A 20,522-nucleotide genomic window follows, 5' to 3' on the forward strand; every position below is an offset into this window, starting at 1 on the left:
CATATCACTTATTACCTAAAAAGTTTATGAAATGGACCATCTCTGTGCATTTTCAGGGGTGTGTTTGCTTATTTGTTTGTATGAGCGTGCATAGTTTTTTAATTTGGTGCTTGGACTAATTGTCTATGTGTGTAACAACTATGGGAGGTGCAATGTGTACCTGAGGTATGAGTGCAATATGGGGTGCAATTATGTGATACTATGAAAGCCGTGCAGTTGCAATTATTGCACCACGTCACCGAGTTGCAACTGCACACTGATTTAATTCCATCCACAATAAAAAATTTAGCACACTTTGACTGTCTGTCTTTTGGTCAATCTCTGTATGAGATCCTACAACATTAACTATGTATTACAAAACCATGACAGACTTCTTTCACTGACTTTATACTTTTGTGACATGGCACCTATTTGAATTGTGTGCCAATAATTTTATTTTCTCCATAGGCCATTCAAATTTGAAAACACTCTCCAGCGCTTAACCATGATAAAGGACTTGAAATCCCTTTATTATATACTAGTGGGACACCCGCGCTAAATCGATCAATTGAAAAGACATCGAAGGTCGAGAGCAGGACATTCAACTCCATCAGCTCATCATTTGAGCCCTCCTGATGAGGATGGGTATAATGGTACAAATCGAAATATTGAGGTAATTATCTCAATAAACTTGGTGGAATGAGAATGAATAAAGTAACAACTGCTTTAAACATCCGAGGTAAAAATCTTTTGGATTAAGATAGCAAATTCAATCTTTGACTGATGATTTGTGATTTGTTTGATTCATGAATGGAAAATGTGTCAAAAAGCATGTTATTATTATTTAGCTCTACTAATGCCTGTACTATCATAGAGCAGTTTAACCAGAAGCTACCAGAGTATCTAGACTTTATTCCGAGTTCAAAATTTGCAACACAAGTCCTGTTGCCTTCAATGGGCTATTGCATTTGAAATCTGCCAATAGAGGCCGTCAGCCTTTCGCCATCTTGTGGGTACAAATGATACGCGTGTTCATGTGCCAGACACTGCGCGCAGGGCGCAGCTTACCGCGCAGGGCGCAGCTTACCACGCAGCTGTTTTCATGCGTCGACGCAGTGATTTTGCTGCTCACGCATGGAGATCGAACGACCATCGCAGCGTGTACCCACAAGATGGCGGCATATGACGTTACGCTGACGGCCTCTAATACACCACTGGCAGATTCTTCCACAGAGGGAGTATGCTTTTTAAATGGAATTGGTTAGGGTTAATTATTTTGAGCATCCTGTACATCGATGTACATATATCTTCCACAACTGGAGTATTTCAAATGGAAGTTACCCAATTGCTTATTCAAGTTGCAATGCATACTCTCTCTCTCTCTCTCTCTCTCTGTGGAAGGCTTTAGCTAAATCTTCCAGAGGGAATGTGGATTTCAAAATTAAAGAGCCCAATGTAGAGCATTTGAGTGTATACTGATGATGAACATGGTACATAGTGTATTGCAAATACTGTAAAAACAAGGGCTTACTTGTTCCCTTCATGAATAAAGTCAACTATAAATTGGATAGCATGATGGGTTTATGGAATGATGGGTAGTCCAGCCTTGCCAGAGTCCAATGAGGAAGAACCAAAGAGTACCGAAAGTGGTATGCGCGTGGCAAATTTTGATTCAAAGCACATTGTTGTCTGCGTTCTGCATGAACATGTTATGCTAAAAGTTTGCGTTAAACAGCAAGTCCGCAAACCTCTGTAACGCTCTAGCTTAAAGATGCAAACTGTTGTTCAATTTCTGACTCTTGTCAAAAAACGCTCATGGTACATTATTTGCCTCCCATGAGCAACAAAACAATATGGTGGCTTCACCATAGCCTTACACACATGGCAAATTTGAGTCGGTACTCTTTTTGTATATCATTTTTTAATCAATCTCATCCACATTGCAACCACTTGGCAACTACTGGATAATGTATGTAATGTATGTGCTCCATTAACAACATACCCGCGCTCCATTTCTTTTCAAGAAAACCTTCATGAAATGTAAAAAAAATAAACATAAATGATACATCAAATCATTGAAATTAAATACTTTACACCAGCACTTGTGTCTTCATTTCCTTTGGAGGTATTTTTCTGAATATCCCATGATTCAATCATTCTTTGGGTATGAAATAAGCTCCAAGAAACATACCCACTATCAATAAATTTTCAAGAAAACTTTCATGAAATGCAACAAAATGACATCAGTAAATAACTGATATCAAAATTGGAAAGTTTCCCTTGCTGTAGTTTGACCATCGTTGTCCTCTTTTACAGAAATAAACATATATATATAATATTTTGCTGTAAACCTTTCACAAGTGCGTACTACTGTGATGTTGCAAAGTTGAAACTAACAACACATATGACGCAAAGTTCAATTATAAATTTCCACTCAGCAACAGCAGATCGCCTCAGCAGCCAATCAGAGACAAGTGCATTTCAACACAGAAAATACACTATGCTTAAAATACGCTCTCGTTAAAAGTTCAGAGGAAAAGATTATAGATCAATATTTTGCATGTCTTTTGACAGCAGCACATGTGAAATGCATACTATAGTTGCAGGCAGATATAAACTTGAAATGTTGTGTCTGATATTTTGTCAATCAGACCAAAAACTGTGCAGGTCAGCAACCAATCACTCCGCGCCTCTGCCCTGCCAGACACAACATTCTGAGAAAATACACTATGTATGCTTAAAATACGCTCTCATTAAAAGTTTAGAGGAAAAGATTATAGATCAATATTTTGCATGTCTTTTGACAGCAGCACATGTGAAATGCATACTATAGTTGCAGGCAGATATAAACTCGAAATGTTGCGTCTGACATTTTGTCAATCAGACCAAAAACTGTGCAGGTCAGCAACCAATCACTCCGCGCCTCTGCCCTGATGCTGAGCGCAACATTCTGAGTCTATCTCTGCTGGCAACTATACATTCTACCGGACTGTACAACACCGAATGTGACCTGCTACCACGAAATCAGCGCAAGGTCGCAGCGACTTTATACTCATTTTGTTGAGTAGGTAGTTTTGAGATATTTGGTCAGACCAAGTTGATGTTCTTTGCTTACCGCTACCTGTACAAGCCAGTAGTATTATCCTTCGTGAATGGCCCATTGTGCCCCCATTCACAAAGGACATACAGACATACTTATAGTGGCTTTAACAGGTGAGTGAACACCAACGCAGTAGCCAGGGCGTTTTGAGTGACTAACACCTTGCGACTTTACGCTGATTTCGTGGTAGCAGGTCACAAATGAGGAACTATACTGGCCTGGTCATCAGATATAGAGGCCTTTCCTAATAATATCCCATAATGCATTGTGCTAGAAAGAAATAATTATGTCACCAGCATACTTATGTCTGCATACCAATTTGACATTTCATCAGTCAAATCAATCCATTGGGAGAGTGCAGAAAAGCATTGTGGGATATATGACCAAAAAAGGTACCTACACTAACTTCTCTGATCATGGTACAACATGATTATGGTTTACTGTTTATTATTTAAGTATACCTTCAGTAGCACCATATTTTGCTTTCTGTCTCCTGGCTTCATCTGAGTCTTTGTGAATCATGTTGCCATCGAGAGAGAAGTGGATGGCTAACTGATCCACATGAGATGTCTGTTTGAAACACCCTTCCTGCAAAAGACAACGAGATGAACATTGAAACGTTTAGCAAAGCACAAGTATTAGTAACATTACAGACTACATATAAAAGAAACACTGGCATTGTTGCTGTGCACCACTTTGACTCAAAAACTGCATGATGCTATTCCATTTGAAATATATGCTATACCCCTTGTAGATGATTTAAGAAAAGTCTTGTTTTCAATATGCACCTATAGGGTTTGTCGATTTGTAACAAAATTCCTTCCCACAATACCATATGCATAACAAAGGAGATGGACTAATCTATTATGCAATATGCCTATTACCTTGTGGGAAGGAATTTAGTACAAATCAACATCTTGTAGAGAAACCTAAGGGTGCGTATTGGCTAAGAAAAATTACTTTGAAACCCATACTACCCTGTATGGCTGCTTTACCTATATCATCCACAACAGGAGCATTTCAAATGGAAGTAACTCAATTGTCTATGCTATTTGAAACCAATACTCCTCCTGTGGATGACTTTAGCTAAATCTTCCACAGGAAGAATGTGTATTTCAAATGAAATAGTCGATTTGTCAAATCCAAAGAGATTAGAATAGAGAGCTTGTATAATTTTGCCTTGTTTGTGTGTCCCTCATAGAGGACAAAATAGTATATATCCAGATTACTTCTCCAGGTGGCCGGCGAACTTTGATTTTGAAGTGCGCTTGTTTGCGTTCTGTTGTGGTGATAATTAGCCTTTTCGAAGCATGGCGTACACAATAGGAAGGGAGTATTCAATATGGGTAAAACCCACCAAATACAAAAGCCTTAACCTATTTCATGCAGCGCCATCCTATTGTGTCCGCCGTACCTGTAAAAGGCCAATGCATGGTAAACACTACATATGAACACCTTTGCAACACTAAAGCTTGCATGAAGACACAAATAATTACTGTTTGATTAGGCCTACAGATTACATGGATAGCACAACATACCTTAAAGTTGTAGCGTACGATATTCTGTGGCGCATGAGGATTGTTAGCGGTGAGAATTCTTGTAAACTCCTCTTTCAGTTCCTGTAAGAAAGTGAGAAATTAATATCATTAGAACCAGTAGCCAATTATAAAATTCTTGTGGAAATATATAGCTCCATCTGGAACCCGTACACCAGAGAGGACATCAACAGGATTGAAAACATCCAACATCAAGCAGCTAGGTTTGTACTCCACTACTACCATCATTGTGAGAGCACTATGCAGCAGGATCTAGACGCTTGCTGTTTGTATCTCTGTGCTGGTAGAGAAAATTAACATGGTCAATAGAGGTTATCCACTTTACTCATGTGTGACTTCTAACAAAAGGTGCTGGTTCCCGTAGTATTCCCCATTCAAACCAATTCAATGCACGACCTAGGAGTTACCTGCATGACTTTGGCGGGCTATTTTGAAACAGTCATGGTTGCACATGCAGGTACTTCTTTTGAAAGTCCTAAACAAGGTATAGCAGTCGTTGATAGGATATGCAGCTTATAGAACACGGATAACCTCTATATAAGGACATTCGGGCCCTACTCTGCCATGTTTAGCTGAGTAACAGCACATGAACAGGATCTTTTGTGCCTATGAAAATTAGTCATTGTGTAAAGCTGAGTTTATACTCATGGGGTACTCAATTGGCATAGAAGTAAGAATAGGTAGTACTTGCTAAGACAGAATTACACTGGGAGAAATGATAAATTATAAAAATATATAAATAAATGTTTTATATTGATATCATTGTTTCATCATTTTTGTTTGATTAGGTCTCCAAATATTCAGGAAAATTTGCAGCCACGTTAATGACAAAAAACTTACCTCCTCAGATAATTCCAACTGGTCCTCTGGCTTTATGAGTGTCTTTGCCTATTGTTCCATTAAAAAACAAAACAAAAACAACAAAATTAATTGCAGTTAGCATATATTCCAAGTAGGAGCATGTTATCTTGTGTATTTCTTTCCGGGCTATAATACTGGAGGTCAAACACGGAGTATGTACCTATGTATGAGAGAACTTGTGTACTCGCCTGGTCAATTTCACAATCACCAATGGTAATATATATATATGGGAAAACAAAAATTCATTAGAGATTCCTAATCGATATATCAGCAATTGATTTTCAAATCAACAGATATAGATATACATGTAAGAAACATGCTACACTTGTTACGACTACAAGCTTTCTCCAACTATTGCGATCATGGGCAAGCGAAACAATTTTGTTTGGCTGCAGCATCCCTTCAGTATCTCCCAGGAGGTGCTAGACATACTGTAAGTACAGTGTGTGTGGCCGTCCCGGTTTCCTCTTTCCATATGGTGGAATATAAAGGGCATATTCTTTCACAGGCTCATCGTTTTCAAGACGCAAGTATATGGCCGAGAAATTTGAGTTGATGAATCTTGGTATGATAAGGGAATAAAATGATCAACATTAGTCCGTAAATAACCTTAGGTGGACTTAGCCAGCTCTGAATCTAGACCCTCATGATATTATGGGTTTGATCCAATAGAGGACTCCCCTAAATTTCTTGTTATTCAAGGTTGGAAACCAGAGAAATACTGCTACTAAAAATAGAAAAAAGCAAAAGTAATTAAAATATACAACTTTATCCACCTTTGAAAATCAGCACTTTTTTTAGTAGCAGTATTTGAATAACAAGTAATTTTAAGGTCTATAACTTGTACCAGGATACCAGCCCAAAAATTCAATTGGGTACCTGAATACTTAATTACCTGTTACGTGAGAGAGAGCCTTAATGTAGGGTGGCCACAATGCTAGCTATTGTGTGCACCCCTGCCTACATACACAAATATATGGTGGAAATTGTAACAGATTCTGCAGCAGTTGGAAAACTTTTGGGCATTTTGAATTCCATATAATTTGTCTCCTAGTAACTTCTGTGCAAACCCGACTACCAAATTAGATAGAAAATTTTCTGCTCATAATGAAGGTGAATATAGCATTTTTGTACGGTCACACATAAAAAAGTTACGCACAGAATAAATTTTTGTCATCAAATAAAACTATTTTCCCAAAGATGTACAATTATGCTATATTCAGTTTTACAATATAGACCCTCAGAGCAAAATCCTGTGCAAAAATCAGACAATTTGGTTGTGTAGTTTAGGAAATACAGGCCTTTGAAGGTCATAATTGGCACATAATAGCGCCCTCAATGGTGAAAATCACACATATTTACCTTAAAAGTCCTGGCAAAAGAGTTATTTTTGTGATTTCAGCCATTTTAAAAATGTTGTAAAGAAGCAAATATAGCAATTATGACCCTGGATTTTTAATATTTGCATTCCCACAATTATCGCTTCATGAATATGCAAATTTATGACATAATCAGGATTTTCCTAAAAATGGGGTAAAAATGGCCAATTTTGTGAATCTTTAAAAGGCTGTATCTTCGCAACGGATTGTCCGATTGAGTTGATTCAAAAGGTTTTTAAAATCATTTTGCAGAAGGAACAATCCTGACAGAAAAAGTAATTCCAGGGGTGGGTTTGAAATTTTCATGTGACCACCCTACTTAATGTCTATAACTTCTTTTTTTCAATTTTGCAACAAAAAAAATCTGTTTTGTTGTTGTTTTATGATTCGGGTAACACGTTACTGGAATTTTGACCCGGGCTTGTCAAGGATGGGCGGGAACTCGACTACCTGGGAATTGGTGAGAGACTTAGACTCCATATGTGACATGATCAAGGGGAATGAGTCACATGACGAAACTGGTCAAAAATGAGTTTTACATTGGTTCCTAAAGAGGACATTCAGAGCCTTCAGAAACTGAAAATTTAAACCCCATGTTGATGTGACTTTCCTTTGCGAAGTTACGTCAATTTATCATATCACTGAAAACAACGCAAAACAAAAGAATTTGAACACTTTCTTTGCCAATATCTCAAAATCAATATTAGCGACATGCGACTCATTTCCCTTGATCGTGTCACATATATCCTTGGAGATCTGGATCTTACCTGCATCCACTCCTCTCCATGTGCTTCCCCTGCTTCTGTGACGGACTCATCATCCTGTAATGAAAAACAGCATGTAAACATTAATCACTTGTGCACAATACAAGAGGAACAAGTTGCACCGGGTTTCAGAAAAATACGGCACTCCCTTGCTCAGATTGATGTGAGCGCCCTGTTAATGAGAGACATACGCTGAGCCTTTGTGTTCACTTTAAGGGCGCAGATCTGCGCCGACAAACGATTTCACGCACAATCGGCCAATCAGATTATTGCTCTGTTGCTATGATTGTCAGACGATTGATTCAGCCAATCAGAACCCCACTTCTGCACGCTCTCAAAATATAAACAAGTGCCGTTCTTCTCTGACAAAAACTTTAATCTAACTATGTGTGTATTAAAAGCATGCCAGAGCATTTCCTAATTTCCAGAAATTTCCTCATACCACCTTAAATTCAATGTTAATAACAGGAACACAGTACGTGCGGAACAACTACAACGAGAATAGTGCGTTAGTAGGATACTATAAGAAATCTACTGATAGTGACACACCTTTACTGTTACCTTAGCCCCAACAACACTTGTCCTCTGCCCTCTGGCTTTGCTCACTTTTAAGGTGCTGCCTCCTTGACTTCCCTGAAGAACAAACAAAAAGTAATCATTAAAAAAAAAAAAAAAAATGAAATAGATGGCCAAAGTACAACAATTTGAAAATAAAGACAATCATACAGAAACTGGAGCACATTACAAACAATCCTATTGTTTTACTATGTAGACATACATGTAAGTGTTAATGACAGACACTTTCACATCAAGGTTAAACATGTTTTTAAGGCTGTCAATTTCTTTGGAATGGGGCGGGGTCATGAATATACTACTGGAGGGTCATGGAATTTTTTTAATGTGAGACAGTTGACAACCGGCCCGGTTTGGCAATCCTTTTTTGGCAATCTTTTTTAGACCACCCGAGCTATTATAATAAGGTTAAAAGTCAGGATCGCCGCTACTTTCCACTCAACTGAATCATCTCAAATGTCATGTGACAGAAGTGATGCTGATTACATGAAGGTATGTTTCTTGCTTTTCCGATAATTTTTAAATTGCTTTTCGAGACAAAAACTTCCTAACAGAATAGCTGTTTTCACTTGTTTTCATGAAGTTGCTTAGTTTAGCATTGTTTTTTACCCCATAATTTCCCTCATTTATCGAAGCCCTGCCCTCTTTCCAATTTACATTAAAACTTTAGGCTTTACTTCAAAGTGTTTGACAACTGTAAAACCTTGCAGCTTGATGCAAAAGTAAACCTTCATGCAAAAGTAATATTAAGTCCCTAAATAGCGAGGGTGATCTAAAGGAAAAGATCGCCCTTGTTTTTTACCTCAGGCCAAGGCCGGCATAATTTCCCTCATTTATCGAAGCCCTGCCACCCGGCCAAGCCAAGTTCCAATACATTAAACCTAGTTTGCAATGCAAACTTTAAAAACCCGGGCAAACAGACATATCATTTATCGGTATGACATTTTCGTATTGATGCTGCCCTATTTAAGTTTGCACTGAAGTGCCATCTCAGTTTGGGTGCACCAATTGACGCGATTCCAAATACAGCGCGCCACCTACGATCACGCCTGGCTGATCTACTTCGCGCAGAGCATCATGGGTAAAAGTCGACATCCATGACGCGTCGACGATGTTATCCATCGACCCGGCTTTCCGAGGCGCTTGGGAAAATACTTTAGGCTCTCGTTTACAAAAAAAGAAAACACTTTCAGGTCTTTAAGCTTTGTTGTAAGTAGGCCTATAATAGACTTGATTAAAAAAATATGATTGAGGATAGGCCTACTTAGACCCTCATATGCATATCCTTTAAAAAAAACCCCAATTTTTAAACCTTGTTTGTTTTAAGTAGGCCTTATTCTCAATATTTAGAATAACGAAATACTAGTATTCAATACATATTTTAACAGCATGGACAGCGGAAAGTTTTTTTTCTGCCTCCTTTTTAAAGTTAATTTCGACAGTTATGGTTTAGGCCTACCTCTGTGAATGTTCAGAGTGTTAGGCCTATTCCCACACAAAATAATGGGCATTAAACCCTTATTTTCAAACTTTTCCGGACTCGATCCGAGGCGCTTGGGACAATACTTTAGGCTCTCGTTTACAAGAAAAGAAAACACTGAAAAACATGATTGGGGATAGGCCTACTTAAACCCATGAATATAGGCCTATCCTTTAAAAAAAACCCCAATTTTAAACCTTGTTTGTTTAAAGTAAAGTAGGCCTAATCCTCAATATTTAGAATAACGAAATATTCAATACATATTTTAACAGCATGGACAACGTAAAGCATTTAGGCCTATTTTTGTTTAATAGGCCTACGATTAAAACGTTTTCGAATATTATTTCAAATGTAGGGCCTACTCTATTCCTAGTCAACCATCTATGGTTAAAACTCGATGTCAAAAATGTTGATGTCTCTGATCGACCATCTAGGCCTATAAACCCGATGTCAAAATGTCAATTTTCGAGTTTGGGTAGGCCTATAAAAGCAAATGCTTTTGATGCAAGACAATTTCAAACAGGAAATTAAATCTAAAACGCATAAATTTGTGCCTTTTTTTTATTTCTTGTTTGGATATCTTTTCCCATAATTATTACCATGCGTGATACATGATTAAGATAAAAGCTTTTGGTTTTCATAAATCATGTAAATGTTTTGAACGCTTGTCTTATTTTTTATAGGCCTAGATGTTTTACATTTATAACCTTTTACAAACTTGAATAGATATGAATTAATTGTTTTAAAGCATTTTTCGTGTGACGTTCGGGATGACGTTTTGAAACGCTCTTTGTAGCATGATGTAGGCCTACTGTATGATCACGAAAGGTCGTAAATTTAGAAGCCATTTCCTTCTTATAGCCCTATAAACAAAACACTTTCACGGTCCCCAATGTATAATTTCGGGAGAAAATATATACTTGCACTAAACAAATAAACCTGTTAATTTTTAAAATAAACTCTCGTGGTGCAATTCTGTCAACCAAATTACATAGGCTTATGAACCGGGGCTGGCGGCTCAGACCCCCGCTCAGACCCTCAATAAATGTGGTGCGGGGGCTCGAATAGGACTACCCTTCTGTATGAATAGGCACGTTTTCATTTTCATTTAGACATATAATGGCCTCCAAACTACATTGTTAAGCATGTTAAGTTATCTTGGTTTTGTCAAAAACATCAACTGCAAATTGCCCCTTATTGTACAGTATATCCTTCACCGTAAGTCGGTGTGTGTGTGTTGGGCGGGGGGATGTCCCGGTTCGCCCTTCAGTCTCAAATGAAGCAGGCCTAAACAATGCGTTCATCCCGCCAATAAAGTCCATCCCTCTTTACTTTGTAGGTTGAGTCCTTGATCTATGGGCCTGATCCATGATGCAAGAAATGTCGACCCTCAATTTAAACCTTTCCAATTTGGTCAAAGTCCACAATGCCGTAAAGGTTCGGCTACACTACAGTTCAGTTCTTTCCACAGTGTTGACTTATAAAAAAACATGTATAGGCCTAGGCCTAGGTGTTTAAAATTATCCAATTGAATATTTAGTCGAAAAAGTTTTGATTTTTCAATGTTGTGCCGACCGATAATATGACTAAAAAGAAACTCATTCCAACCAACGTGTGCTATTTGGGAGTAGGCCTAGCTAGGCCTACATATAAGAGTAAATTTCCTTGGGTTACTGGGTATGAATTATTAAAGGGGAAAGTTGAAATAAAGATGGTATGACATGCAAGAAAGCGGAAGTAAAAATAAAATATGAAAAAGAAACATGAATTATATTAAAATCGGACATGACAATTGTCAAATTCAAACCTTAATTGTGACACGATCTGGTTCATGGGGGCCAAAGGAGGCATTTTTGAAAATTGTGTTACTGTAATCATTATTATACATTACACGTACAATAGGCTATCATTTTAAACTGAAAATACCAAAGGACTAGCATACTTGGTTCTAAAGTTATGAAGTTTTTTATGCATATTTTCTTGATATGCCTTAAAATAATGATCTTTTAAAATTCATGTACTCTTTTGCAGTTAGAAATTTTCTTCATCTTTATTATAATGCTAGAACTCTATGAGGTATTTTTGAACTTATTCCTTAAGGTCTCAAATTGAAATATTAACAAAAAATAAATGTTATTTTTATGCGGTAGGCTATGCCTACAAAGTGTTTTTATTGCGATCGTAATTTTTTAATGTTTGATAGTAATATAGGCCTAATTAAAAATACAAATTTAGGCTAAAAATAAAATAAGGACAAATCAAACAATTACAATAATAACAAAAGCGGCAAACCAATGTGATGCATGTTTATAAGTAATGAGACATTAAGAATCTTTTAAAAATTTACTTGAATTTCTTTGCGGTAGGCCTATCACGCGCGGCGGGACGATATAAGCGCCTTCGTGTAAAAAAACCCCATTTTAGAAAATGTAGGCCGATTACAAAAACGCAACACCTATAATAGTATGGATGTTCTTAAGTATGCTGGTGTTATATTATTATCGTATTACAATAAATTTAGAAAGAATTAAAACAATTTATTCTTATAACCAAAATAAAACCAATGCGTTTTCCATTTTAAAAAAAGGACAGGCCTAGGCCTACTTCGCATTGACTAGGCTCGCGCGTATCAGGCTGAAAAGCATCGTAAAGTTTAAAAACAAAAAAGGGCGGTTTTAGAAAATGAATAACAAAAAGGAAACACATAGGCCTAGTATCAACATCAAGTTTGCGGGTTTTAGAAAAGGACATCGGTGAATATCAAACTGCAATATTTCACTTCAACACAGAAAATCTCAAAAAATTCAAAAAGTACTATAAAACATTGTGTTTTTAGAGTAATAAATAATCATAAGCATGGTCAGCTATGGTTGATGAAAAGGATGTCGACCCCAGACACGGAAATGCCAATTTTCACTGCGGTCGTTGGTGGCGCGCTGTATTTGGAATCGCGAGAATTTGGATCATGTGCTAATGAATTTTTATTTATTCTGGATAAATAATGGAGCATCATAATACTAATTATGGCGAATAGGACTACCCTTCTGTATGAATAGGCACGTTTTCATTTTCATTTAGACATATAATGGCCTCCAAACTACATTGTTAAGCATGTTAAGTTATCTTGGTTTTGTCAAAAACATCAACTGCAAATTGCCCCTTATTGTACAGTATATCCTTCACCGTAAGTCGGTGTGTGTGTGTTAGGCGGGGGGATGTCCGGTTCGCCTTCAGTCTCAAATGAAGCAGGCCTAAACAATGCGTTCATCTCTCCAATAAAGTCCATCCCTCTTTACTTTGTAGGTTGAGTCCTTGATCTATGGGCCTGATCCATGATGCAAGAAATGTCGACCCTCCGAATTTAAACCTTTCCAATTTGGTCAAAGTCCACAATGCCGTAAAGGTTCGGCTACACTACAGTTCAGTTCTTTCCACAGTGTTGACTTATAAAAAACATGTATAGGCCTAGGCCTAGGCCTAGGTGTTTAAAATTATCCAATTGAATATTTAGTCGAAAAAGTTTTGATTTTTCAATGTTGTGCCGACCGATAATATGACTAAAAAGAAACTCATTCCAACCAACGTGTGCTATTTGGGAGTAGGCCTAGCTAGGCCTACATATAAGAGTAAATTTCCTTGGGTTACCGGGTATGAATTATTAAAGGGGAAAGTTGAAATAAAGATGGTATGACATGCAAGAAAGCGGAAGTAAAAATAAAATATGAAAAAGAATAGTCCCAAACAGAAATGTTTGGTAGACTCATAACCGGCAAAAGCGATCTTACCTTTCCGATGTTGATTAAGATACTTTTGCATCGATCCCGAGATGCGGAAAAACCAATAGTCATTTTGTCCCACATAAATGAATAAATAACAAAAACCCCGATCCCCGGTGGACTCACCCAAAAGGTGACGTCACACCATATGACCGCCCCTTAGCCGCCTTGGGCTCCCCTACTCGGACCCAACTTGCAGGGGGTGGCCGGCGCCCGGGATAATCAACATCGGAAAGGTAAGATCGCACCGGTTATGAGTCTACCAAACATTTCTGTTTGGGACTAGACTCAGTACACCGGTCGATCTTACCGCTTCCGATGTTGATTAAGATACTTCTTGCATCAACATCTGAAAGATCGATCTAGCAAGTAACCGACGGATGGAGGTACAAGATTGGTCAGCATCTGATCAGGGATCGGGAGCGGTAACGATGGTTTTCGCGAGGTCAGAAAATATTTTCCCCAACGGTCGGGAAACAAAAAGACCACGCGATCACAGACATAAACCTCCTTACTTAATAAGTTTGGTGGTTAAGAATAGCGACACTGGTTCTTACCATGCTGAGTATTCTGTATAGTCTGAAAACCTGGTACCCGTACACCACCGTATTATGATCGCCGAACAATGTCCCGGTAAACCTCCCGCCCGTCTCTGATTACTAACGTAAACGGAAGTATCGTAGAGAAGGGCGAAGGTGGCTTCCGGGACACCGCCTGCTAGATCTCCTCAAGGGACAACCGAACGGTATACCCAAGATGATGAGATAGCTCGTGTCGAGTGGGTCGGGACGCGAAACCTTCGCGATCCCCGGACCCCACCAACACCTGGACCAGCCATTGCGACAGCGGCTGGACCGAAAGGCTCTGTAAGGGTGATGAATGCGGTCGTGAGTCCTCGCAAGGCTTGTGTTGGAAGAAATAGTGCTGCAGCGCCTTATCGGACACCCCAGCCTATCTTTGGCTTCAGCGAACCTTGCCCAACCCTGGGGATTGGAGAGGGACGAATGTCGGTATGCACGCGCCCCGTTCAGTAGTCACGAGAACAGAGCGCCGAAACAGTGTCGCTCCAGTGTTTGTGAACACGGAAGCTAACCTCGAGACCGTGTCCCGAAGCCAACGCCAAACCGGAAAGCCATCTTGAGAGTTACGTATTTAAGCGTCGCTTTTGACGGAAGGTCAAAAGGGGTGACCCTTAAAGTAATCTAAGACTGTGTTGGGATCCCTTAGGAGGATCACTTTCCTTTTTGGTAGACACTCGTTGAACATACCGTCGAGGCGTAGACTAATAAGGTAACCATCGGCTATGATAGTCGATTCGCCTCGAAACCTCGGTGAATGGAGAGGACAGCTGACTTATAGCTGGCCCCAGTGGCCCGCTGAAGTCTTGCTTGGAACTTTTCTGTCAGAAACTCCGGAACTAGCAGCACAGAGGCTCTAGCGGAGAGCTATTTGTCTCATTGCACCAAGCGTAGTATGGAGCCAGACTCTGGCTATACGCACGGAGGGTAGACTTCCGTCTAGCCCGGCGATGAGAAAAACAGCTTCTGATGAAAAGTATCCTCCGCTGCGTGTTCCCTGGTAAGGGCCATGCAGCTAACTGCAGGTGCTCTAGTGATAGACTGGGTACCTCCGCTCCGGGCATCCGGAGTAGATCTGGTACCTCGGGGAGTGCCAGCGGCAAGCAGAATGACAATGCAGTCTTCCCACCCGATCTTGGCCACCACCCTCATGAGTAGTGAGATCGGAGGGACTGCATAAGCTGTCATCCCTCCCCAGTCTATGGACAGAGCGTCCACGGTGAATGCTTGGGGGTCCGCGACCCTTGAGCAGTACACCGGCAGTGGATGATTGCGATGAGATGCGAACAGATCTTTCGAGGGTGGTACATCCCTTGAAGATCGTCTGAGCGACCTCATGAGCAAGGGACCATTCTGCTGGTCCCGACACCCTTCCTCGTGACAGATTGTGCGCGAGGATGCTGGTGACGCCGCGATGTGTATCGCTCTCATCGTAATCTGCCTGAACTTGCACCACCCTATCAGGTGTCGTGCATGCAGGCTCAATCGTGGTGGCCCGGAGTCCCCTTGTCTGTTGGGGTAGGCTACCACGGTTGTGTTATCCGTCAGGACAACGGTATGTGATTCCACGATCACCTCCTCGTAAGCGAGGGAGGTTGATGTGAAACCCTGTCTCTATGGCCCCCATAGGCCCGAGACGGAGTCTCCGTGGATGTGGACCCCCAGCCCGTTTTGGCGCTATGGTCGTCACTACGTGACATACCGGGGGTGCAGGAAACCTGACACCCTGGGTCAAATTGGGCTGATGGGTCCACCACCAGAGTTCCTCTCGCTCGATCTCCGACAACGGAACCGCGAGGGATATTGGGTGACGACTGGGCCTGCAAGCAGGCTAGAAGGTGTAGTTGGGTAAGCCTAACGTAGAAACGGCAGTACAGTACGAGGTCTACCATACTGGCCATTAGGCCTACCACCTTCATCCATGCCACAGCGGGTTTTGCCCGAGACTCGCCAAGAGTCAGGCACACCGCACCATGTTAAATCACCCGCCGGGTGAGAGCACCTTGAACCCCTCCGTGAGGGTGATCTTGGCCCCTACAAATAGTGGTGTCTGCGTCGGGACCACGCTGGACTTTTTGAGCTGATCAAAAATCCAGGGTCCCGCACCCTCACGGACTATCAACCCCATGAGACCCGTAGTCTTCAGTGGAGTGCGTCCGTATATGAGCCAAACGTCCAGGTAGCAACTGATGTTGACACCCCTGTGCTTCAGGTATGCGCTGCCACCGCTCTGACCAAGAGTGTTAAACACCCTGGGAGAGATGGACAGGCGGATGGCCGGTATCAAAACTGGTAATTTTGATCCTGTACCTAGAAGCGCAGATGCCTCCGATCTTGAGAGGCGATTGGCATATGCAGATAGGCGTCCGAGAGATCTAGCGATGCTGTTCCCATGCCCCTGATGGGGCAGGCTAGCACCGAGGCGAGAGTCCCCATTCTGAACCTCTTGGGCCTGAAGAACGTGTTCAACAGCCTGCGGTTCCGGATGGGGCTCCCGTCGCAGGTCTGCCTTGGAGCCAATGGCTCCAAGATCACCCGTAGAGAACGGGGGTAGACCGGGACAATCGCCCGCTTCGTGAGAAGCTGTGTGATCCCTGTCAGTAGTGCCCGACGCTGGGGGCCGTCTGACGGCACTACTGTGGACCTCTGAAATGTGCAGACAAATGTGGGGAGACTGGGTTGCCAGTCTGTAAGCCCCCCCACTCACCACTGACCATACCCAGGCGCTCAAAGAGATGGTTTCCCACCTCTGGGTGAAAGCCATAAGCGGTCGAATCCACTGGGAGATCCCCTGTGGAAAAACCGCTGAGCCCCCAGGAATGTTCTGCCTAGCTTCCCTTGGAAGAGCGCTTGCTCTTCTTCGGGCTTGCCAGCTGTTCCTGTGCTACCCTTGCGCCTCCCAGAAATGGGTGCTGCAGAGGTAGTGGGCTCGGGTACTGTTGGTGGTGCACGGCCTGCTGAAGTCGGAGCTCCTACCCATGGTAAGGGCAGTTTCCGACCTCTTCAGAGTGCTCCGTTGGTAGCTTCTTTGCACGGTCCTCCACCGTAGCGCAGAAGCATCCAAAGAGAAAAGGACCCTGCCTTTCCATCGCGTTGAGCGATTGGAGTGGCAGGCCCTCCCGGCGCTGAGTGGACACCCTATGGGCTAGGCCCATGGAGCTCTCGTTGAGGCTAGCTGTTAGCACCGCTAATAGGCTCACCTCGCGGAAGAGCTCAGATGTTGTCTGGCGTGATACGCTTGGCGACATCTGGGTCCCTCTCGGATCCCCTCAGGTCGGTCCCGTGGTCCTCCCGCGTGACACGCAGAGGAAGCGTGCAAGCACGCGGCGTCATAGCTCTACTGAGCTCGACAGCCCCACGATATCTACCCGTGAGGTTTGCGGGAATGAGAGTGCAGGCGTCCCCTGTGAGGAAGCAGCAGCTGAGCATCCTACTGAAAGGATCCCCTGGTCCTCCTCCATGGACTCCCCCCTAGGGGGTGTCCGGAGGAAGATCAGTGCTGTTTCGCCCCTCGCGGGGCAGCGGCGGAAGGAGATTGTAGTGATGTCCCTACCGGACTCAGCTTCCGACTCCTTTCCCTTGCCCACAGTATCCGTATCATGCTCCGATGATGACGGTAACTGAGGACGGGCATCTGAAAGCGGGTAAGAAGGCATAACCACTGTGTGGCTCGCCGACTACCTGCCAGCAGAAGAGGGAGTACTCCCGCAAGACCCTGAGGTATCCGCCATGGCACCACTGGGTCCGCATGCTCTCGCAGCCGTCGTCCTAGCGCTAGCAGCACGGGGCCTACCCTGATCAAGATCTGGGTTAGCCCCATGCCGGCTGGCCTGGTCAACAGCTGATGTTGGTACTGCGTGGCCATCGCTGGCGACACTTGCCACGGTGCTAGGCCGTGGAAGAAACACCCTGCGGCGGGTACCACGGGCATACCCAGCCGGCAGCTGACCCTGAAAGGATCCGCCACCAGGGTAACCCCATGGTACTGCAGTACCAGCACCGCCTCCCCCTTGTTGCCACAGAGACTGTGGCGACTAAAGCGGTGCTGCGGTACCGGTGCGGTATCAGCGTGGGTACCGTGAGGTTCCCAACTGTGGACCGCTGTACCCTCGCCACACTGCGTTCCCTGTTTGGGGATCAAGCTGTGTGCTGGCGTGGTACCGGCGCTGTACTAGCATGGGTACCCGTGAGGGTTCCCGGTTGTGTATACCGCTGTATGCGTGGTTCCAGCGTAGGTGCCCGTGAGGGCTCCGGCTGTGTACCACTGTACCCATGCCTCACTGCGTTCCCCGCAAAGGAGATCAAGCCGTGTGTATGGGTACCCGCTATACCGGCTGTCCCTTGGCTAGAGGGAGCTTGCCTAGTACCACGGGTAGCTGAGCGTGCATACCCCGATCAATCACCTCGCCACCTGAATAGGCAGCGTCAATCAATGGAGCTATGCCCTGTTGATTTGACAGTGATCGATCAAGAGAGGGTAATTGACCCATTGACGGTAATGGATCACCCACGCTCTGCTGGCTCTCGAGGACATAAGTGGGTTGTTGATCAGCTAGGCTGTTCAAGCTACTTACTGTACCCTCTAGAGCTTCGCCCAAGGTCGCTGTGTGTGGCGGACCACTCACGGCAGCTATGGGCGGGTGCATAGCGGCTACCACTGAAGTCAAGCCGTAGCTCGTCTTTGTAGCTGCCACCGAATGCACCTGGGTCGCTGTCCCGTGAGAGACTGCGAGCCCAACCCCTGAATAATCGCCAGCCAGTCCCTGTGGACAGCCAGCAGCTATTCTAGGGCCCAGGGTATCACTCGGCGGTCCCGCCATGGAACGCTGCCGTGTGACAACCCCAGTTGGTTCTGCTAAGACTACACCCACAGCGTTAGCCGCGGTATCGTCTCTGCTGAACCCATGCATGCTAGGGTTCAACCCAGGCAAGCCCGGGGTACCCTTGCATGCTGCCTGTCGCTGGCTACTACTGTGGCTGTTTGAGCCCGTGAGATATGCCTGCAACAGACGGGTGTCCTCCTGCTAAAAACCCGTGAGGATTTTCGCTAGAGGACTGGTATCCTCCTGCTACAAACCCCGCTAGGGTTTTCGCTGGTGGTTACCGCTCTGCTGCCTGCTACTTTGCTCCGACGTATAGTCAGTGCTTTCGCTGGCTGCTGAGCCTTTGGACGCGCTTAGCAGTCCCGAAGGAACCGCCTGCTTGTCCGGGGACCGGAGCTCCCTTAAGCAGACCTGCCATGACCCATAGGGGCTGTCACAGCAGAATCTCCCGTGTCGGCTGGTATCCTCCTGCTGCAAAACCCGCTAGGGTTTTCGCTGGTGGTTACCGCTCTGCTGCCTGCTACTTTGCTCCGACGTATAGTCAGTGCTTTCGCTGGCTGCTGAGCTTTTGTTCTTAATGACACGCCCACCACCGAACCGCCTGCTTGTCCGGGGACCGGAGCCCCCTTAAGCAGACCTGCCATGACCCATAGGGGCTGTCACAGCAGAATCCACCGTATCGACCTTACCAGTGCCCTTGGTAGATTTCTTCTTCGTCTTATGGCGATGACGGAGCCTATCCCAATCGTCAAGCTGGAACTCGGAGAGTCCTAAGCAAAAGAAAGACATCTAGAAGATCGTGAGCACTCCCTGTGGGTGAAACAGAGCGGGTGTGGGTCCCGCTCCGTCACCAGGGAAGGGCAAGCCCGACAGGGCCGAGGCGAGCGAGGAGAAAGGGGGGCACTACCCCCCAACACGCGACTCAAGCCCAGTAAGCAAACCTGAGCACGGAGGCTGGTCGCTAACGTTAGTGGTAAAGTAAGGACTGGCTAACTTTATTACTAAAATGTCAGACGGGTCCCTACCAATCGCCACCGTATGAATATCTGATTAACACGTCTATATTGGACGGTAATGAAGACATAACGATAGAGTAATCACCCTAACATAGCAACAATAACCTACCGTACATGAAATACAATGTGTATGTACAAACATCTATTGTAACTTACAGGCTGCAATGGTTGTTTTACGTGGGAAACAAAATGAATGGCGTCAACGAGCGGCCATTTTGAATTGCTCGTGTGTCCCGTATACAAACGGAGGCACGATATGTAGCTAAGTTTTGGATCGTTTTTTGTCACTTTTTCGCCAGAAAATGCCGTCAAAACTATCCTCAGCCGAACAATACCGGTTTGGTTTTACCTAAGGTGTGAAACTACAACCGTATATCTCGCCTTGGTCGAAATTGATACACAGTGCTATGAACAATCGATAGGCACGTCTGTGTCAGTCGGAGACCAAGGAGGATAAGGGCGATCATATGGTGTGACGTCACCTTTTGGGTGAGTCCACCGGGGATCGGGTTTTTTTGTTATTTATTCATTTATGTGGGACAAAATGACTATTGGTTTTTCCGCATCTCGGGATCGATGCAAGAAGTATCTTAATCAACATCGGAAACGGTAAGATCGACCGGTGTACATGAATTAT

At 43.5% G+C, this 20,522-nt stretch overlaps 1 protein-coding gene across 1 annotated transcript in view; it reads right to left on the minus strand.

Moving 5' to 3' along the window:
- LOC140159211 (dynein intermediate chain 2, ciliary-like) overlaps positions 1–20,522 on the minus strand; it is an 80,476-nt gene that overhangs the window by 46,344 nt on the left and 13,610 nt on the right. Inside the window, 6 exon segments of the mRNA XM_072182605.1 lie at positions 1,982–2,008; positions 3,541–3,667; positions 4,618–4,698; positions 5,476–5,523; positions 7,643–7,696; positions 8,201–8,272. Of these exon segments, the coding sequence (XP_072038706.1) occupies positions 1,982–2,008; positions 3,541–3,667; positions 4,618–4,698; positions 5,476–5,523; positions 7,643–7,696; positions 8,201–8,272 (409 nt within the window).

Source organism: Amphiura filiformis, chromosome 8, assembly GCF_039555335.1.
Source record: "Amphiura filiformis chromosome 8, Afil_fr2py, whole genome shotgun sequence".
Classification (NCBI taxonomy): domain Eukaryota; kingdom Metazoa; phylum Echinodermata; class Ophiuroidea; order Amphilepidida; family Amphiuridae; genus Amphiura; species Amphiura filiformis.